The 21,101-nt window shown below is 64.2% G+C and overlaps 2 protein-coding genes across 8 annotated transcripts in view; both read left to right on the forward strand.

Moving 5' to 3' along the window:
• LRP5 (LDL receptor related protein 5) overlaps positions 1–13,132 on the forward strand; it is a 56,299-nt gene extending 43,167 nt beyond the window's left edge. Inside the window, exons 15-23 of the mRNA XM_055141798.1 lie at positions 1,002–1,192; positions 1,420–1,629; positions 2,348–2,473; positions 5,305–5,541; positions 8,014–8,124; positions 8,670–8,903; positions 10,508–10,647; positions 11,877–11,974; positions 12,766–13,132. Coding sequence (XP_054997773.1) covers positions 1,002–1,192; positions 1,420–1,629; positions 2,348–2,473; positions 5,305–5,541; positions 8,014–8,124; positions 8,670–8,903; positions 10,508–10,647; positions 11,877–11,974; positions 12,766–13,027 — 1,609 coding nt within the window. The 3' untranslated portion in view covers positions 13,028–13,132. The remainder of the gene's footprint in view (positions 1–1,001; positions 1,193–1,419; positions 1,630–2,347; positions 2,474–5,304; positions 5,542–8,013; positions 8,125–8,669; positions 8,904–10,507; positions 10,648–11,876; positions 11,975–12,765) is intronic.
• A 5,044-nt stretch (positions 13,133–18,176) lies between these two features.
• PPP6R3 (protein phosphatase 6 regulatory subunit 3) overlaps positions 18,177–21,101 on the forward strand; it is an 85,796-nt gene continuing 82,871 nt past the window's right edge. For all 7 annotated transcript variants that reach the window (XM_055144111.1, XM_055144114.1, XM_055144112.1 and 4 more), the window contains exon 1: positions 18,177–18,289. The gene's annotated coding sequence lies outside the window, so the exon portion shown is untranslated. The remainder of the gene's footprint in view (positions 18,290–21,101) is intronic.

A 21,101-nucleotide genomic window follows, 5' to 3' on the forward strand; every position in this document is an offset into this window, starting at 1 on the left:
GGGGTCCCTGTTCGCTGTCGCTGCTTTGGGCAGGGTGAATTTTGCGGAGACCCTGGGGCAGGCGGTGGCAGGGGGCGGCCCCCAGCACCCCGCGCTCCCAGCAGCTTCCTCGTGAGGGCACAGGCGGGGTCTGCGCTCACGGGCACAGCTGAGGGTGCCGGGGAGAGGGTCCCGGGCTGAGGGACAGTGGGGTGAGGCCGCCCCGGGTGTGTGTCCCCCAGGGCTGCCACGGAGAGTCCTTCCTGCCTCTTCAGCTTGGTGCGGTTGGCGTTCAGAGGGGTCTGCACCGGGCCTGTATGCCATACTTGGCAGTGTTCTGGGATACTCCTGACACCGTGCTCAGAGGGTCTCTCCCAGTGGTGCTGGGCGTGGAGCTGGGCTGGCCCCCTCCTGACCCTGAGTTGCCCCTGAGCTCTGGGCTTGCCTTTGGGCCTTTGGGCGCGTCTCAGTGCATCCACTTCTGGCCTTGGGGCAGAACAGTGAGTGGGGCCCCGTGCAGTGGGAGATGCGACACGTGTCCCCATGCAGTGGAAGGCGTGACACATGTCCCGTGCAGTGGGAGATGTGACACGTGTCCCTGTGCAGTGGAAGCCTGACGCATGTCCCTTGCAGTGGGAGATGTGACACGTGTCCCTGTGCAGTGGAAGCCTGACGCATGTCCCTTGCAGTGGGAGATGCGACACGTGTCCCTGTGCAGTGGAAGGCGTGATGCATGTCCTTTGCAGTGGGAGATGTGACATGTGTCCCTGTGCAGTGGAAGCCTGACACATGTCCCTTGCAGCGGGAGATGTGACACGTGTCCCCATGCAGTGGAAGGCCTGATGGGAGATATGACACTCCCACTGCAAGGGACACGCAGTGATGATACGTGTCCCTGCGCAGTGGAAGGCCTGATGCACGTCCCTTGCAGTGGGAGACGTGATATGCGTGTCCTGTGCGGTGGGAGACGTGACGTGTGTCCCCGTGAGGAGGGAGTCCTGACGCTTGTCCCTGGCCCACAGGTACCTGTACTTCACCAACATGCAGGAGCGCGCGGCCAGGATCGAGCGGGCGGCGCTGGACGGCACGGAGCGGGAGGGCCTCTTCACCAGCGGCCTCATCCGGCCCGTGGCGCTCGTGGTGGACAATGTGCTGGGCAAGCTCTTCTGGGTGGACGCAGACCTGAAACGCATCGAGAGCTGCGACCTGTCAGGTGGGTGCCCTGCGGCTGGCCTGGGCATGGCGTCCCTCGCGGTCCTCCGGGGAGTGGACACCGCCGGGGCTCCCCCGTGGGTTCCAGGTGGCACCCAAGGCGCCAGGCAGGGCCGGGAGTGGCCGTGCGAGCTTCTGGCCTCCCGCTCCTGGGCCCGGCGGCGCCCAGGGGCTGGCGGGAGCAGGGAGGGGCCCCACTGAGCTGCATGGGGTCTGTTGCCCTTGCAGGGGCCAATCGCCTCACCCTGGTGGACGCCAGCATCGTGCAGCCCGTGGGCCTGGCCGTGCTGGGCAAGCACCTCTACTGGGCGGACCGGCAGCAGCAGCTGATCGAGCGCGTGGAGAAGGCCACGGGGGACAAGCGGACTCGGGTCCAGGGCCGCGTGCCCCACCTCACCGGCATCCACGCGGTGGAGGACATCAGCCTGGGGGACTTCTGTAGGTCGCCGGGCTGGGAGGGCAGGCATGGGCCTGTGTGTGTGTGTGTGTGTGTGTGTGTGTGTGTGTTTAATTCCCAGCTCCGTGCTCGGGGTGGGGTGGGAGGGCTGCCCCTAGCTGTGCTGGGGGGCCTTGTGGTGCTGGGACCTCTGCAGTACCACCTCCGACTAGCTCTCTGGCGCTCCCGCTGGTGATTCCCAGCCCCATGGGACCAGGTCTGAAGCCAAAAGCAAGGTGACCATCAGGCCACCCGGAGCTGAGGGTCCCTTTCCCTGCTGTGGTGGGCGGTGCTCCTCGTGCCACGTGGCCCAGTCTGTGCCCAGTTGTCTCGGGGCATCTCCCTGCATCTCTGTCCTATCCCTTAAAGACACTTGTCCCAGGGGTTAGGACCCACTGAGAGGACCCAGGAGGACTGGCTCGGGGTCCTAGTCGGGGTCCCATTGGCAAAGGTCCTTCGCCCAATCCAGGTGTCGTGATGCCCGTCTGCGTGCGGCGCCAGCCCCCTGTGGCAGGCCTGGGTGGGCGCCATGGGCCAGGGCTTGGCCCGGGAACTGCCTTTTGCTCATCGATGAGTGCAGCGTCTTGGGCAGGCGCGTGGGCTGCCCCGGGAGGGAGCTGGACCCCCCGGAGCACAGTTCCTGGGCGCTCTCCGCCTTGCAGCGAGCATGGCTGAGGGGAGAGTCAGAACCCAACTGGCCCCCGTCTCTTCCCCCCTCAGCAGCCCACCCGTGTGCCCGGGACAACGGCGGCTGCTCCCACCTCTGCATTGCCAAGGGCGACGGCACGCCTCGGTGCTCCTGCCCCATGCACCTGGTGCTCCTGCAGAACCTGCTCACCTGTGGCGGTAGGTGGCGCTGCTGGGCTCGGTTCGCTGTACCCTGACAGTGCTCAGGGAGCACTCCTCGCTGTGTGCTCAGGGACCACACGTACTGGTGGGGATCGAATCCTGGTTGTTTGTGTGCACGGCCAGTACCTTAATCCCTGTACTGTCTCTCTGGCCCCCCTTGGTGGGACCATCTGTTGGGACACCTGGGACGCTGCCACATCACTTCCTGGCACCCTTTGTAAACCTTGTTGTGGGGGCCCCGCTCCCTGAAGCAGTTTCCCTCCCTGTGCCCCCCTTGCTCCGCTGATCCAGCCAGCTCCCAACTTCCCGGGGCGCCTCTGGGCTGTCTCTGGGTCATGTTATACGGAACCACCTGCTCCTAGGGAAAATGTGGCTCAGGTGTTGAGTATTCTGCGCTATGGCCTGCCTGCGGTGAGATGTGCTCTTGTGACACTGGGCAGGGGCTGCGTCCATGTCCCCCACTCAGTCATGCCCACCTGAGGGCGAGCCTACAGCAAGACAGCTGCTCCTGACGTTTGCATTTCGCAGCGGGTTGGTTCATCCGGATTGGAACCATAAGATGTGGAGACAGCTGCTTTTGACAGCTGCTTTTGCCGGATCCCGGATGTTTTGATAACCTGTATTTTCTTCTTCTTCTTTTTTTTTTTTTTTGCTTTTTGGGTGACACCCGGCGATGCTCAGGGGTTTACTCCTGGCTCTGCACTCAGGAATTACTCCTGGCAGTGCTCGGGAGCCATATGGGACTCCAAGGATCGAGCCCAGGTCGACTGCGTGCAAGGCAAATGCCCTCCCCGCTGTGTTATCGCTCCAGACCCTGTATTTTCATATTCAGATTACTTTTAAATTTCTCCTGCGATTTTTTTTTGTTTTTTGGTTGCTGTTGTTATTCTTTGTCTTAACTACAAGGATATCATGTGATCTCAAAATAGGAATTTCTTGGGCTGAAGAAGTAGTATAGTGGGGAGGGCGCTGGCCTTGTGTGTCGCTGACCGCAGTTCTGTCCCTGGCACCCCACAGGACCCCCTGAGCCCCACAGGAGCTCTCCCTGAGCGCAGAGCGGTGTGGACCAAAACCCAAAGAACAGAGAAAAGGGCCTTGCCTATTGCTGATTGCTAGCGTAACTGCATGGTGACCTGAGCGCAGGTTTCTGTGATTTCAACTTTGTTTCGGTTGCTCTTCCCCCACGTGGTGTCCAGAACCAAACCCTGGGCCCCACACGCAGGCAAGCATCCTCGAGCTGTGTCCCCGGCCCGGCCCGTTCAGTCATTCATGGTTGTCCCAGTCACACTCTGTGGTCACTGCACCCGCGCTCGGGCGGCCAGATAGTGCTGGGGCCACACCCCGGGATTCTCAGCCATCCAGCGGTCTCCCCAGCCCCCATGGGTTTGGGGGTGAGTGCAGCAGTGTCCAGGGTGTGGACCCTGCCTCGGTGGGTTCTCTCAAGGTGCTGAATCTCTCAGGGTTCTCTTCGTCCTGCTTGCTGCCCGAGCTGCCCGCTGTGGATGGGCTCACCTCCAGTGCTCATGTTCGCTCACTCCTCTCCGTAGCCCTCCTCGCGCCCTGGTCCCCGTCCTCCCTTAGCTGCGTGAGGAGTGGTCCAGAATGTAGTCTGGAAGGTCCTGACAGGTGGCGCGGTAGCCAGCCATTGTGTGCCTGGATCCCAGGCTCCAGGCTGGCACCACGTGGCCCCGAGCCCTGCTGGGTGTCGCCCTTTGACACCACAGGGCCTCAGCCACTAGTGCTGGCTCACTGCCCAGGAGCTGCTTGGGTGCCCCTCTCCCACCGTCAGGGTGCTGGAGAGATGAGGGGGTGGGCAGGCTGCGGTCCTCTCTGCTGCCCTCGTGCTCCTGCTGTCGGGACTGGAGTGATAGCACAGCGGGGAGGGCGTTTGCCTTGCACGCAAGACCCAGGTTCAATTCCCAGCATCCCATATGGTCCCCCGAGCACTGCCAGGAGTAATTCCTGAGTGCAGAGCCAGGAGTAACCCCTGTACCGAGTGTGATCCGCGCCCCCCCCAAAAAAAAACCAAACCCAAAACAACTGTTTCTGTTCTGGCAGGGGATCAGTGGAGACGAATGAGGGGCCGGGCCGGGGGCCGGGGGCTGGGGCAGGGGCTGCAGCCCCGTGCCGGACCCCAGTGTGGATAGCCAGGTTTGCCCCCCTGCCCGCTCTGTTCTGCAGTGGTGCCAGGCAGGAACCTTCGTGCTTGGGAGGTGCTGGGACCTGAAGCTGCCCCTTGCCCGGGGTATCTGCGGGGTGACGCGACACCGACACCCTCGTGTCCCTGAACCTCCTCCAGCCGCCTCATGTTTTTTTTTTCCACAAAGAGGAGGGAGGGCTGGGGCTGGGGGCTGGGGGGCTGGGGGGAGGTGGCCCAGCTGAGCACTTCTCTGCTCCATGCCTGTGTGTCCGTGCCAGTCTGTGTGCGGCCCTGGAGCTGGAGGGGTGGCCCTGGGGGAGGAAGGGGGTGGGAGGGACCCTGGATCTCTGGATCTCGCCCTACACTGCCCTCTCCCGCTGGGTGCCAGCTCTGTGTTCCTGAGCCCTGGCCTCGCCGTCCAGCACCCCAGGGCTCCCAGGACAGTGCTACCCAGGGCACCAAATTGGCCATCTGTGGACCCCTGACTTCTCTCACCCAGCAGCGGGGCCTGGAAGGGTCCCAAGAGCCCTGGAGGAGAGCAGAGCCAGAGTCGGGGGCTGCAGCTTCCCGGTCGGATCCACCCTTCATTCCTTCTTCCTGTGAACGTTCTCCCTGTCCGCACCCAGCGAGGGGCCTGTCCCCTGTCGCCTGTGGCGGGGCAGCGAGTGACGGGGTCTCTGCCCCGCAGAGCCGCCCACCTGCTCGCCCGACCAGTTCGCCTGTGCCAGCGGGGAGATCGACTGCATCCCGGGGGCCTGGCGCTGCGACGGCTTCCCCGAGTGCGACGACCAGAGCGACGAGGAGGGCTGCCCGGTGTGCTCGGCCGCCCAGTTCCCCTGCGCCCGCGGCCAGTGCGTGGACCTGCGTCTGCGCTGCGACGGGGAGGCCGACTGCCAGGACCGCTCCGACGAGGCCGACTGCGACGGTGCGTCGGCCCGGCCCCCGCGCCCCTGCCCGCCGGGTCCCCGCGCCCCTGCCCGCCGGGTCCCCGCACCACTGACCGCCGGGTCCCCGCCTCCCCGCCAGGCAGGCCCAGCTGCTCCCTCTCAGCCCGGGACAGGCCGTTCATCTTCCACGCGGGCTCTGCCCGGGTCATCATCACCTGGCGCCCCGACCTGCCCGTCTAGACCACACCCACATCTGACTGTCCAGCCCACACCCCTCCCTGAGAGCCCTCCCAGGACACGTGCCTCCCACCAGCCCCACCCCCACCCCACAGGGGACACTCCCAACTGGACATGGGCTTCCGCAAGCCCCTCCCCTATCCTGGCTCCGCCCAGGACACCCCACAGGTTCCATCCCTGCCCCGCCTGCCCAGGACGCTCCATTCCCACAGGCTCCACACCCTACTCTGGCCCCACCCAGGACATGCCACTCCTACTGGCTCCACCCCATCCTGGCCCCGCCCAGGACATGCTACTTTCACTGGCTCCACCCCTGTCCCGGCCCCGCCCAGAACACACCACTCCCACTGGCTCCACCCCCTGTCCGGCCCCGCCCAGGACACACCACTCCCACTGGCGCCACCCCCTGTCCTGGCCCCGCCCAGATTATGCCACTCCCGCTGGCTCCACCCCCTGTCCTGGCCCCGCCCAGATCATGCCACTCCCGCTGGCTCCACCCCCTGTCCTGGCCTCGCCCAGGCCCCTCCTCTCCCAGGCTCTGCCCCTCCTGGCTCCTTCCCGCTTCCCTGCAGCGCAGAACCTGCTAGATCCTAAGCTGGCTCCTCCAGTCCTCAGCCCCAGGCCCAGCCTAGTCTTTCCTTCCACGCCTCCCCTTCCTGCCTCTTCCAGCCCTGCCCTCTCCCACTCTGACCCTTACAATGCCAGGAAGCCCCTCCCAGAAGCGGTTAGAGCACAGGTCCGCTCTGGTCACTCTGCCCAGAAGGAAATGATCCGTCCTCAGCTCGAGGCGGGGAGACGTTCATGTCATGCGCCTCCCCCCCCCCCCCCCCCCGCCAGTCTTTCTTTCTGTTTTGGGCCATACTGGTGGTACTCAGGGCTCCACTCGGCTCTGCTCAGGGGTCACATCGGGGGACCGTGCAGTGCCGGGGTTGGACGCCCAGACCTGCTGCGTGCAGAGCCAGTGCTTCCGCTCTGCCCGCTCCAGCCCCTCCTGGTCTGTACAGTCAAGGGCTTTACAGATTTGGGGACTGAGAGGTAGTACGACAGTCAGGGCATTTTTCTTGCACGTGGCTGACCTGGGTTCAATCCCTGGCATCCCACAGGGTCCCCGAGCGCTGCCAGGAGGAAGCCCTGAGCACTGCCGAGTGTGGCCCCAAATCAAAAAGTTCAGGTTTTTGGAACATACCACAAAAGATGCCTAGCCAAAGATACCAAAACCCATGTCATCATCAGATCAAAAATGGGTTTCTTTTGACTCTCCTGAGCATCTTTAGGGGCCCTGGGACCATCCCCAGACTAGAGCAGCTCGGCAAGATGGTCCCAAGGATTCAGAGCTGTTCGGGCCCTCCAGCACCGCCCCCGGAGGTCTCAGGGCCCTCCAGGGACACACCTGGTGGTGCTCAGGGCCACCATGACTGCAGTCGAGGCTGTAACGGAGACTCTGGAAGTGGCCATGCACCCACATGCTCTTACTTCTCAATTGTAGCTGGTCCTGGCGTGGCCGAGCCTCGAAGGCCAAACCCCAACCACCCTCTCTACAGAGACTCTGAGGCCACGCGGGGTGGGGTGTTGGTCCCAGTCTGAGGCTCTCCCCACGACAGCCAGCCTCCTGAAACTGCCTCAGCGGCCCGCCTGTGTCTCAGGAGCGTAACCAACCCCCGGGAGACTGCAGGCTCCTGTTCTTAGAGCAGGATGGGTGGGAAGCTTCTAGAACAAATCTGCAAAAAAATAAAAAAGAAAAAAGGATCTGGAGCGATAGCACAGTGGATAGGGCGTTTGCCTTGCACGCGGCTGACCCAGGTTCGATTCCCAGCATTCCATATGGTCCCCCAGCACTGCCAGGAATTACTTCCTGAGTGCAGAGCCAGGAGTAACCCCTGAGTATCGCCAGTGTGACCCACAAAGCAAAAAAAAAAAAAAAAAAGAACAAATCTGGCTGGCAGGTGGCTCTGTGTGTGCCATGGGCCCCTCTGCCTCTGGGGCCAGGTGCCTTCTTAGCTGGAGTGTGCTTGGCCCCTGGCCCCTCCCCGCCCCTCCCCTGCTGGGGGTCGGGACCTCCGCTACCTGGCGCTGTGCCCCTCCAGCTCCCCGCTGCCAGTGGCCAGGGACCACGGGACAGGGAGCGGGGGCTGGCTCTGCGGGGTCACTCCCACCCAGCCCCAGAAAGCCCCCCACGTCTGCTCTGTACTCAGCACCCAGACCTTTGCTGGGTCTGGCTCAGGGGGCAGAGTTGGGGCCCCTCTGACGTGGCCCCCACCCCCGCACCCCTGCAGCCAGCTGCCTGCCCAACCAGTTCCGCTGCAGCAGCGGCCAGTGCGTGCTCATCAAGCAGCAGTGCGACTCCTTCCCCGACTGCATGGATGGCTCCGATGAACTCATGTGTGGTGAGCAGAAACCTCTGGGGCCAGGGGTGCAGAGAGTCCTCGGCCCGGGGAGAGGCAGGAGGGCTTCCCGGAGGAGGAGGCGGCGGCCAGCGGGAACAGAAGCACAGAGGCCCAGCATCATCTTCCTGGCACGGCATCTGCCAGGTGTCAGGATGAGAGTTTTGGGGGCTGGGGGGATCCATTCCCACCCGGGCCAGGAGTGAGTGGATGCGCGTGTGCACGCACACAGCCTGCCGGCTCTGAGTAGGGATACAGGGCCACAAGGGCAGTCAGGGAGGACCTCCTGGCGGTGCTGACCCTGGAGGGCCCCAGGGCTTCCTTGCGCGGGGCCGCCGGGCTGGTGTCCAGCCTTGGGCCTGTGCTCGGCCGTCAGCCAGCCGTGGTCCAGGGGTCCACGGTGCATCCCCAGAAGGCTTGGGGGTACCTGGGCAGCCCCGCGCCCGGCCCGGCGCTCGTGTTCCTGGCTGGGCGCCCCCCGCCCCGGGAGCTCTGTGGGTCCCCCCCCCCGCCCCCAGCATGTCTCCCTGCTGTCCCCGTCTCTGCAGAGATCAAGCCGCCGGCCGACGACGTTCCCGTGCACGGCAGCGCCATCGGGCCGGTGGTCGGCATCATCCTCTCCCTCTTCGTCATGGGGGGCGTCTACTTCGTGTGCCAGCGCGTGGTGTGCCAGCGCTACTCAGGGGCCACGGGGCCCTTCCCGCACGAGTACGTCAGCGCGGCCCCCCACGTGCCCCTCAACTTCATAGCCCCCGGCGGCGCACAGCACGGCCCCTTCCCAGGTAGGAGTTCGTGGCCTGCGGGGCCTCGGCAGGTGGGCGGGGGGAGCGGACCCCGGACGGGGCAGCCAGGCGGGGCTGTGCGTGTGGCAGGCGCTGTGATCGCTCGGCACCCCCCGGCTCACAGACACTGCCCGTCGCCTCCTGCACGTGGCCCTGGTTAGACGCACAGGGCAGCTTGCTCACGCCTGGCCTTGTCAGTTGTGCATTTGTGCACCGGGCAAGCGTTGTTACTACCTCATGGCGGGGGTCGCCAGTCTCTCCCGGAGCCGTGCTTGGCACCTGCGTCCTCAGCACGGCGGTGTCACAGCACAGCTCCAGCTGGGCCGCTCCTTCCGCCCCACCCCGGGTGTGTGTGTGTGTGTGTGTGGTGCTCGCAGCTTCTGTCCACTCCCTCCACCTCACCCTGTGTGTGTGTGTGTGTGTGTGTGTGTGTGTCTGTGTCTGTGTCTGTGTGTGTAGGGGTGCTTACAGCTTCTGTCCACTCCCTCCACCCCACCGTGTGTGTGTGTGTGTGTGGTGTGTGTGTATGTGTGTGTGTGTGTTTGTGTGTGTAGGGGGTGCTTACAGCTTCTGTCCACTCCCTCCACCCCACCATGTGTGTGTGTGTGTGTGTGTGTGTGTGTGTGTGTGTGTGTGTGTAGGGGTGCTTGCAGCTTCTGTCCACTCCCCAGGTGTGTGTGTGTGTGTGGTGTGTGTGTGTATGTGTGTGTGTGTGTGTGTGTGTGTATAGGGGTGCTTGCAGCTTCTGTCCACTCCCTCCACCCCACCGTGTGTGTGTGTGTGTGTGTAGGGGTGCTTGCAGCTTCTGTCCACCCCCTCCACCCCACCGTGTGTGTGTGTGTGTGTGTGTGTGTGGTGCTCGCAGCTTCTCCTGTCTCTGCACTCAGGGATCTCTCCTGGCAGTGCTCAGGGGACCCTCTGCGGTGCTGGGGCTCAGACCCGGCTTGGCCACATGAAAGACAAATGCCTCATCTGCCATCCCATGGCTCTTGCCGTGACTGTGCCCTTGAAGGTGTGGGATGACCCCGTGGAACTCAACTTTTGCTGTTGTTGCTTGTTTCTGTTGTGTCATGGGGGACCACACCCCGCGGTGCTCTGGGCCTCCTGGTTCTGAGCTCGGGGATCACTGCTGGCGGGCTCGGGGGACCCACCCAGGGTCGCTGCGTGCAAGGCAAACACCTTGTCCGCCGCACGATTGCTGCCCCCCCACTCTTGCTGTCCGGTGGGCCCTGCCCTGAGTGGTCCTCAGACTCGCATGTGCCCGAGAGGATGTGGGGGGCAGCTGAGCCCTTTGGGGAGCTGGAAGGGTCACCGGGTCTGGCCGGCAGCTTGTCCCCCGCGTGGTCTGGGCTGTGGCCACAAGGTTACAGTGATCAGAGGATGCGGCCCACCAGGAGCCGGGCCCGGGCCTCGGCCTGAAGTGCTCCAGCGCCCGCACACGATGATGCCACCCTTGGGGCTCGTGGTGGGACCGGGTGTCCGTGCGGCAGTGTCCCGAGCTGGAGGGGTGGCCTCTGCCCGGCCTCTGCCGTCCGCAGGGCCCTCCGCGCAGATGCAGGGGAGGGGTGTGCGGCGCCCCCTGACCTCCGCTCACACCCCCGCAGGCATCTCCTGTGGCAAGTCCATGATGAGCTCGGTGAGCCTGATGGGGGGCCGGGGCGGGGCGCCCCCCTACGACCGGAACCACGTCACGGGGGCCTCGTCCAGCAGCTCCTCCAGCACCAAGGCCACGCTGTACCCGCCGGTGAGTGGACGCTGCGGCTGCGCCCTTTCTAGACTGTTCTGCTGCTGCAGACAGGGGCGGGTGGCTGCTCCCCTCCCCTCCAGCCCTGTCAGCGCTATTTTTTGGGGGGCCTGGGGGGTTGGGAAGGGCCACTCCAGCAGTGCTCAGGGGTCCATTTGGTGCAAACTGACTTTCTCTTAACGGCCCCTGCTTTGTTCAGAAGAAGCTGCCCTTAGCATTGCGGGTGCTGCAATCTAGAACAGTCTAGAACTGGGAAGAACACTCCGGTGTGGGCCCCCCCCAGCATCACCAGCCCGCGCCCACCCGGGGCCGCCTATCTGTGTGCCCGCGCCAGGTTCCCTGTCCCCTGGGGCCAGGCTGCACCCCTCCCTCTGGGCATCATCCCTTGTCCGTCTGGCCTGGGGAGGGGAACTGAGTCCCTGAGAGGCTCCAGGCCCTGCTCCGGTCAGGGACAGGAAATGGGGTCCAACATTCTCATGCCCGAGACTTGGTGTGACCCCCTTACCACCCGGCCCCTCAGCACTGCCACGTGTGGCCTCCAACCAGGCGAAGCCCCCACGCCCCCGAGCCTTTGACGCTGCCCTTCCCTGCAGAGGTGGAGTTGGGGGGGTCAGGAACGGGCCTGTCCCTCCCCACAGTGCGGGGAGCGGGGCCGCCCAGGGGAGCACGGTGCGGGGAGCGGGCCCATCCCCGGAGCACTGTGTGGGGCGCGGGGCCCGCCCTGGGCTTTTATGTAATTCCCACAGCACCGTTTGCCCGCGGAGCGTGTTTGCAGATAAGCGCCAGCGCTCGTGCTAATTTTAGAACAGCCTCAGCGCCCCCAAAGCAGCCGGGCAGGGGTGGGCGCGCTATTTTTAGATGGACGCGCCAGGGCCTGCGCCTGCGCAGTGAGAGGAGCGGCCGGCCGGCGGTGGGGGCAGGGCCCCCTGGGGTCACTTCCCTCAGTGGCCTCTAGGGGTCTCTGGCCCCGCAGCTAGTGTGCGCTGGCCGCAGTTTCCCAGCGCGGGCCTGGAGGGGGTCACCCCGGGAGGCCGGAGGCGGGTCCGGCGGGCACCCCACGGGGACAAGCGGACAGGGACCCGCAGAGGCCAGCGCAGCAGTGCGGGTGCGAGGTGGGGTAGAGTGGGGTAGGGCGCCTGGTAGGAGGCCCCGGGGCTGCGGCCGTGCTGGCCCCGGGTGCAGGCTCGGGCGCATGGGGGCCTCAGGCTGGTCATCGCTTCCTCCTGCAGGTCCTGAACCCGCCGCCGTCCCCCGCCACTGACCCCTCCCTGTACAACGCGGACGTGTTCTACCCCGCCAGCGTGCCCGCGCCCGCCAGGCCCTACAGGTACCCCGCAGGACGCTGACCCGCCAGGGCTCCCGGGAGCCCAGGGGGTGCCTGGATCCCCCCGACCTGGCCCACTGGGAGAACGGACTCGGGGTCCGAGTGCACTGCGTCCACCCCTCCTGCCTGGCCCTGGTGTCGTTGCTGAGTGGTCATTCCTGTCTTTCCTGGTGCCCTCCCGAGCCCCTGAATGCCCCCCACTCCCTTCGCCCACTTGTCCATTCCGGGGTGGCCACTCCCCTCCCTGAGAGCAGGTGGCGCGGTGGGTGGGGGTTTGTCACGGCACCCCGGGCATTGTGGGGTGCTGAAGGTGAACTGCGGCTTTGCCCACCCGGCGGGGCGCCTGTGGACACAAGCGTGGGGGCGCCGCCTGCCCCCTGGTGGCCGCTTCTGGGGACTGCAGACGTGGCGTTACCCCTTTGTGCCCAGGGCGCTGTCCTGGCCCCGCCAGCCCCCTTAGTCTCTGCCGGCCTGTAGGGGCCCTTCCTTCCTCGGCCCGTGACCTCTGTAATGCTCCAGACGCCTGTGTTTGCCGTACGGTACCGGCCTCATCCGGATTTCCGGCCTTGGGGCCACGAGGGAGGTGTCCCTGTGGGCATGTGCCCGCCGACCTATCCCAGCAGTGCCATAGGGACATAGGGAAGGTGGTCCGGCTTCTGGCACTTTCCACGCAGAAGCTCCCGACGGCTTGTGAGCCCCTTTGGACATGGGTCCTGGGGTCTGGGAGGTGCCTGGGGGCTGCGGGACTCCTAGGCCCGCTTCTCACCTCTCCTGTCCCCCCCCTCCACACCCAGGCCATACATCATGCGGGGCGCGGCGCCCCCGACCACACCCTGTAGCACAGACGTGTGTGACAGCGACCACAGCGCCAGCCGCTGGAAGGGCAGCAAGTACTACCTGGACCTGAACTCCGACTCGGACCCCTACCCCCCACCGCCCACGCCCCACAGCCAGTACCTGTCGGCGGAGGACAGCTGCCCGCCATCCCCCGCCACCGAGCGCAGCTACTTCCGCCTCTTCCCACCCCCGCCGTCACCCTGCACGGACTCGTCCTGACCGCCCGCCCGCCGCTGTACATAGTTTTAAATACGGAAAGAAAAAAAATATATTTTATGACTTAAGAGAGAGAGTTGGAGCTTCACCGGACACTTGGGGTGTGAGGGGCGGGCCGGGTGGGGACACTGTACAGAGGAAGTATTTATAAAGCTCGTGTTTCGTAAGCGTCACTGCCATTCTTTCCTGCCCCGTGTGCCTCCCAGTCCTGCATCCCCAGGGAGTGGACAGCGGGGCCCCGCCCTCCCGAGCCACCGGCCCGGGCATCAGCGGGGAAAGGGCTACCGGATGGGGAGGCGGGGTGCCCCTGCCCCCCCCCGCCCATCCCTGCAGGCCTCTGCTGGTGCCCAGTCGGGGATCAAGCCTGGTCCCCCATCCTTGGGAGCAGCTGGGAAATAAGTAATGGTGAGCACGGAGGTGGTGCCCTTGCAGGAAGGGGCACTCGGGGTGCGAGCAAGGATGGCCAGTCGCACATTGAGGGGGGCGGAGACGCTATGGGAACATCTGGAAGAACTCCCCCTCCCCCCCGCCGTCTGGCCTGGCAGTGACCACTGTGTGTGTGTGGGGGTGACTGGGCTTCCACACACTGCCCAGCCGGTCACACCTGCCCCGCCGTCTTCAGGCTGCTGCTCCCCCGGGCGCGGGCACTGCTGGAAGCTGGAAGCTCACGGCAGGACAGTGCAGAGTAACAGCGCTGGACACTGACCCTGGGCACCCCCAGGGAACTCGAGCTCCCCTGCAGATGGGGTCTGGGCTCTGTGTCACCCCCCACGCCCACACGCATATCTCCAACCAGCCCGTCCCTTCTCCCGGGAGGTGGGGGCAGCGCCCCCTCTTGGCCAAATGCCCGCAGTGGCCCGTCTGAGTAGGGAGAGGCGCCATCCTGCCCCAGGCCACGCCGCTCAGGGCTGGGGGAAGGGTCCCCTGTCCTCACCACGCCTGGAGCCCCCAGGCTTGTCTCTGCTTGGGCCGGGTGCCCAGGAAAGCGGATTTTGGCTTCAGAAGATACCACTGTCCGTCTCCTGGTCCTGTTGCCCAGTGCCTGCGGAGGGCCTGGGAGAGGGTCCCCTCGACGCCACCCACCATCTGCCATCTGAGGCCCAGGTCACTGGGACGGACGTTTCTGCCACGGGTGCCTGTAGGGGGCGCTAGAGCAGCTGTCAGCACTAAGGCGGCTTGGGCTGGCCGCACCCTGGAGATTAGGCTGGGGGCCCCTCCCTCGGCCCTGTGTGGGAGAGATATTGGGGCCCAGGGTGCCAGGTTCTTGGAGGCGTTTGCTGCTTTGGGGGTCATGCCCTGCAGTGTTCAGGGACACTCCTGGCGGTGCCTGGGGAAGCGTATCTGGGGGTTGGGATCAGGCCAGTGGGGGCTCTGTGCAAGGCAAATTCCTTCACCCTGTACTATCTCTGGGGCCCATTTCTTCAGACAGGAATGCAGGGGGGGCTTCCTGGAGGAGGAGGTATCTGTGTCTCAGATGAGGAAGCTGGTGGACTATTGTCTAGGTGGGAGTCGGTAGCCTAGGTAGGGAGGGAGAAACACAGCCGGGCGGAGGGAGAAATTCATTCATTCATCCCCTTATTCCTTCCGCATTCCTCATTGGCCCTTGGATGCTCTGCAGTGTGACCCAAACAGTCACAGGCCCTTCCCGTCCTCTCCCCTCTGCGGGGGCGCCACTGCTTTGGTTTCTCTCACCCGCTGGCCCCGTTCAAGGTCAGCTATTAGCTCTGCTCATTCCGGGGTCTAGGACAGCTGGGCCGGGCAGCACCGGGCTGGGTAGGATGTGGGGTACAGGACCGGGTTCCTTCAGCAGAGCTCGACCTTTGAGCCCCACAGCCCAGCCCCCCCCTCCTCCCCTCATCCAGAACCCCATTTGACCCTGGAAGTCCTGCTCCCCCACCCCCTTGCACCTCCCCCAGATTCTCTGTCTTTGCCCATCAGCCTCCAGCTCCCAAGCCATCAGCACCCGGGGGATCCCCCCTCCCCGGCTTCCCAGCCCAGACTGAATCTTCATGCAGGAGAGAGAGAAACAGTTACTTTCCCACACGGAAACGGGCCCTTCTGCCCCCAAGGGCACCTGCCCGGGCAGTGCCAGCCATACCCACTCCTGGGGGCCCAGGGGAGCCCCACGCCGGGACCTCTGAGCAAGAAGGGGGGCGTCTTTCCTTCCTACGCGCTAGCCCAATCGCAGTCTAGGCTGCTAAAAGGGGCTTTCTCTGCTGAGATATGGAAATAGTAAATGGAATTTAAAAATAGTCATTACTTGATAGAGTGAAAATCTGTCAGTTCTCGTGTTTGTCCCTAGAAGTTAAGGAGTACGCACGGAGGTGACGGGTGTGCAGGGCTCAATCTACTTTTCTCCATTCTACTGCGGAACAAGTCTGAAAAGATTCATATATATTCATATATATATATTCATGTATATATATATATATATATATATATATATATATATATATATATAGGCTTAAAAGAAGCAGGGGAGCGTCACAGCCAACAATGCTCAGGGGTTACCCCTAGCTCTGCGCTCAGGGGTTACTACTGGCTCTGTGTTCAGGAATTGCAATCCTGGCGGTGCTTGGGGGACCATATGGGATGCCGGGCATTGAACCCTGGTTGGCCGCATGCAAGGCAAATGCCCTCCCCACTGTGCTATCGTTCCAACCCCAAGATTCATATCTATCTATCTATCTATCTATTTTATTTTGCTTTTTGGGTCACACCTGGCAATGCACAGGGGTTACTCCTGACTCTGCACTCAGGAATTACTCCTAGCGGTGCTCAAGGGACCATATGGTATGCTGGGAATCAAACTCAGGTCGGTGGTGTGCAAGGCAAATGCCCTACCTGCTGTGCTATTGCTCCAGTCCCATCATATATATTTTTAATTTAATTTTTTTTGGTAGGACCACTCCTGTTGATGCTCAGGGGTTACTCCTTGCTCTGCACTCAGGAATCACTCCTGGGGGTGCTCAGGGGACGATATGAGGTGCCGGGGATCAAACCGGGGTTGGCCGTATGCAAGGGATCGAACATTTAAACATTCAAAATAAATTCCAAGAGCCATATAGTATAGTGGGGAAGGAGCGTGCCATGCAGTTAACTCAGATTCAATCTTCAACAGTATATATGTTTCCCCAAGCCCACCAGGAGCGTCCCTGAGCACAGAGCCCTAAGCACCACTTGAGTGGGATCCAAAAACCAAAACTAAGCAAACAAAAATTCCACAAAAGTTTTCAGAGAAAAAAGAAAGTGGCCCTGTGTTAAAGTTTTAAGACGGCTCAGCCAGTGTACAGCATCAGGATCACTGTCTGAAGGGCTCCCTCTGGCCCTCAGGGTGGGTTAAGTTCAGACATTGCCCCCAGGAAGCCCCCTGTGACTTCCACCCTTCCAGCTAGCTTAGGGGCTCGGTATAATTGGAGACTTGGGGACCACTTATGTTGGGTGAGGTACTGTGTCATTTCATTTAATCAGAGGGCATAGAGCCCTGGGACCCACGTCAGTCGGGACAGAGGCGACTGAGGAAGGCGCTGGCTGGCAAGTCCTTTGATGCTGGGTGAGTCAGGGTGTAGGCATAGGGGATGGGTGGGTGGCTGGGCCCCAGGAGGGCAGGGCCGGGTCCTAGCTGCCTCCTGCCCACGCCCGGCTTTCCCAGGCCTCAGCTCCTGACCTGGGGCTTCCCTGCGGCGGCTCCCAGGCTCCCTGGCCCTGTAGCACCGCCCAGTGCTCCTCTCTGCAAGTCTGGCCAGCCCGGGCCACGCCCTTCCCTGCCCCCAAGGTCACCTCCCTGCCCCGGCATAAAGCTTGACTTGCCCCTTCCCCGCCCCTCCCCCACTCGATCTCAGCCTCAGTTCTGGGCTCTGCCCGGCGCTGCGCCCCGCCCTGGGGACTCTTGCACCCAGCCTCTCCCAGACCTTGCTCCCAGCCAGCTGAGTGGCCAGCTGAGGGGCCCCTGGGCATCGGGGGCAGCTGCGTGACACCCTGCAGCCATTATGATGAGTCCTTTACAGATAAGAACTGGGGCGCCCCAGACAAGATCAGCAGACAGGGTCTCTGCGTGCTTTCTGGATCTCATCTGTAAAACAGCGGGGGTGTCGCCTGCAATGAACCCCTGGGAGGGCGGAGAGGGGCAAGCCCGGGCCCTGGGTCGACACATGGGAACAACTCCGACGCCCCCCACCCCCCGCCCGGCCCATGCCCTAGGTGCTCCAAGAGTAGGTGGTCGGGCCTCAGGTCGCTGGGCTGGTGCCAAGGGTGGGCAGGGGTGATGCTGAGCATCCGGGAGGTGGCGTCGCTGTCGCTTTTGGGACAGGCGCAGTCACCATGGTGTGTATTCTCCTGGGGTGGCCTCAGGACAAGCTGGCACTATGGGGACGAGCGGCCCTAAAGGATGGGAGACACACCGTTGCCGCCAAGCGCAGAATCGGGGAGGAAGGCGTCCTGCACAGACACTGGGGATCCCGGTACTTGGGGGGGGAAGCGAACCCCCTAAACACGCTGCATTTTCTCTTCCTCTGACAGTCCTGGGCCTGCAGTACCTCGATTAGGTGGAGACCAAGTCCCGCGCTTTTTCCTAAAAACTTGGTCGTGGAGAGCCCGGGAACCGATCCCGCTACCACCCACACGCTAACCGGACGTTCTGCCGCCTGAGCTACTCCCCCCGTACCGCGCAACTTCCGGGCGCGGACTGTGTTGTGGCGCACGTCACCGCCGGTTTCCCCGGCTGCCGCCCGCCCCGCGTCCGTCCCGCTGCCCCATTGGCTCCCCGACGGCTTCCCCCAGTTCCACGGCCACGATTGGTTTGGCTCTCTGTAGTTTTAAAAAGTACTGGCTGTCGGATTGGCGGGCACATGTGTCTGTCAAGCGGAGGCCCAGCTGTTGCTACGGCGTCGGGGGGACCCGGCCAGGTGGCTGCCGGTTTCTGAACTGTTTCTCTAGGCTTCTGGGTCCTAGACTCCGCGTTTATTAACTCCATGGGAAAGAATGCGTCCCTCGCGCTTGACTGACTGACTCTGCGGGCCAATCGGAGGGGGCGCGGCTGGGTCGCTAGGCTACCCAATAGGTTGCAGGGGGAGGGGAAGCAAGGCCAATAAGCGTGCACCTGGGGGTGGGGACAGGGCCGCTATTGGCTGCGAGACGGCCCGAGGGCGGGCAGGGGGAACTCAAGGCCTGCTGGATACGTCCGCCATCTTGGGCGCTTTGCTGATGGTGTCGGTGAGCGCGTTTCCCGCCTGAGTGCAACTAGCGGCGGGTCGCGGGCACCTCCAGGTAAGGGGGGGGCCGGGGGCGGGGCTGTCTCCCCCGCGGGTCCGGGCGCGGGGTCTGCGCGGCGCGGGCGGCCGGCGGGGCCCGTCGCGCGGGCTCGGCGGCGCGGGAGGGAGCGTCCCGGTCCCCTCCCCTCCCCCCCGGAATTCGCTGCCCGGCGGCCCGGGAGGTGCTGGCGGCGCTCCCCGCCCTGCCGGCTCGGGGCCGCGGCGAACTTCGCGGCCCCCCGGCCGGCCCGGACCCCGCCGCGGCCCCGGCCCGGCCCGCGGACAACTTGTCCCGCTCGGCCCGCGCGCGTGTCCGGTGGCGGCGGCCCGGCCCGGCCTGGGCTCGGCCATTGTTGCGGCCGCCGCGCCGGGGACCAAGTTGTGTGGCGGGCGCCCGCCCCCGGCCCGGCCGGGTCCCGGCACGTCCCGAACTTGGGGCGGCTCCGGCGGGCCCGGCGGCGAGTGCGGAGCGGCCGGTCATGCGCCCGGGCGCGGGCCGGGGACGGGACCCCCGTCGCGGTCCCGGGCCGGGGACCCCCTCGGCGACTCGCGGGGGACGGGGGCTGCCGTCTCGCACTCAAGGTCACGCGGCCGGTGGGCAGCCGGTGGGCAGCGGGCGGCCCGGGAGCCCCGGGCCGGGGCCGAGCCGGGCCGGGCCGGGGCGGGCGGGCCGGACGGGCCGGGCGGGCCGGGCCGCGCGCGCCGCTTTCCGGCTCCGTGACCTTGGGCCGGTCCCGCGGCGCCGCCGCCGCCTCCGCGGTGGGGCTGCTCGTGGGGAGCCCCGAGTTCGGCCGGGGGAGCGGGGCCCCGACGTGCTCTCGGGACTGGCGCGCTCCGCGGGCGCCGCCGGCCCCGGGGCAGGTGACGGGAACTTTCTCCGGCGGGTGCGGCCGCCGCTCCCCCGAGCGCTCGCCGCCGCCCTGCGCGGAGCCCGCCCGGCCGCTCCGGGGCCCGAGCGCGCGGGGCTGCTCCGAGAGAGACGCGCGGGCGGCTCGGGGTGTGGGGAGCAAAGGGGAGTCGCGAGTGGCGGCGGCGGCGGAGGGAGGCTTGACCAGGTCCGGCCCTTGCCCGGAGCGCGCCGGTTTGCCGAGGGCCGGCGGCGGGCCGGGCTCTTTCCCCTCTCCACGGCGTCGGTTGTCGGGACTGGTGTTAGTGTCCAGGAGAAACTGGGTTTGATCAGCTGCGCGACTGGGGCCGGGCGTTTCTTGGACCACACCCAGCGGTGCGCACTCCTGCACTCAGGGGTCTCTCCTGGCAGGGTAGGGGGGAGCAGGGGGAGCGCCTGTGTTGGTCTGAAGTTGAACAGTGTTTGCCGAAGAATAAATGACGCTGGTGATGCGGTGCAGCTCCGACTGGGCGCTGTTTATTTCAGGAGTGCAGGCTCTGTGTGTGGTTTGGCGCTCGCTCTTTCCCTCTCTCTTCCTCTCCCCCTCCCTCTCCCCCTCCTGACCCCCCCACTTTTCCCCTGCCCCCCTCTGGGGCATGCCCCCCCTCCCTGGGGCCTGTGTGGGCAGAGCAGTGTTGGACCCGTCACTGGGGTGGGTGGGCTCAGAAAATAGATTTGGCTTCTTGTCAAATAGCTTCTTTCACCGTGAGAGCCATAAATGATTGTTTTTTGTTTGTTTGGGGATTTGGGGCCGCACCTGGCTGTGGTCCGGGCTTACTCCTGACTCTGCTTAGGGATCATTTCAGGCAGTGCTCAGGGTATCATATGGGGTTGCCAGGGATGGAGGCCAGGTCGGCTGTATGCATGGGCAGGAGCCTTCACCCCCTTCAGTCTCGCTGGACCCCATGGTTGTCGCTTTGACTTCCTCTCGAATCCAGTGCTGATCTCAGCGGGGAGTGGTAGTGACTTCTGGCGCCAAAGAAGCCTCAGGGTCGGGGACGTGGTTGTCTTAGATACATGAGGGCGGGGTTCCATACCCAGCCCTGTCACCCCAGAAGGTTTTGGGCTTCCTGACTAGGCCTCTCCGGGTGGGATTCCTTGTGCCGGCCCAGCTGGGCCCTCCAGGCTGGGGAGTAATATTTGGGGGGGGGGGGCAGGGTGCATGGCACCTGGGATCCAACCCCTGCCCTGTCTCACAGGCCCAAGAAAAGAAACTTCATGGTGTCTAGATGCACTCTGGCGTTTCACCTGCGAGGCTGGCGCCTAGAGGACAGAGGTCAGGACAGCGAACCCCAGCACAGACAGGAGCCAGAGAGCAGAGGGCAGAGGCCGAGAAACCCAGCTTCACGGAGTGCTGGCCCGGGTGCATTTGGGTCACTGGAGTATGGATGTTGGGCCCTATTTCTGGACATTTGTGATGAGACGAGAAAAATAAAACTCGGGGGCAAGAGTCTTATTGCTCACAACAGCCTGCAGTGCTGGGTGAGGGTCACACGCACCCCTCCTGGTCCCCAGGACGCAGTGTTTGGGGCCGTGTGGCATCAGGCTGAGACTGGGGACCTCCGCATCATCGCATACACCTTAGCGCTTCCAGATCTTCCCTGGCTCCTGAAAAACTGTTGATTTAATTAAATTTTTTTGGGAAGCGCTGTGGAGAAGTATAGCAGGTAGGGTGCTTAACTCCTGAGCGCCATCAGGAGTAATTCTGAGTGCAGGGCCCTGAGCATCGTTGAATGTGGGTGACGCTAAAACCCTAAAATAAAGTTGTTTTTGGGGAGGGAGGGCCACACACAATTGTGCTCAGAGTTTACTCCTGGCTCAGTGCTCAAGGATGGCTCCTGGCGAATTAGAGGAACCTGTGTGAGATGCTGGGGGTAGAAACTGGAACAAGACACTGCAAGGCAAGCATATTGTCTCCCTGGCCCAAGAGAAGAAAATACTT

Source organism: Sorex araneus, chromosome 6 (assembly GCF_027595985.1).
Source record: "Sorex araneus isolate mSorAra2 chromosome 6, mSorAra2.pri, whole genome shotgun sequence".
Lineage (NCBI taxonomy): Eukaryota > Metazoa > Chordata > Mammalia > Eulipotyphla > Soricidae > Sorex > Sorex araneus.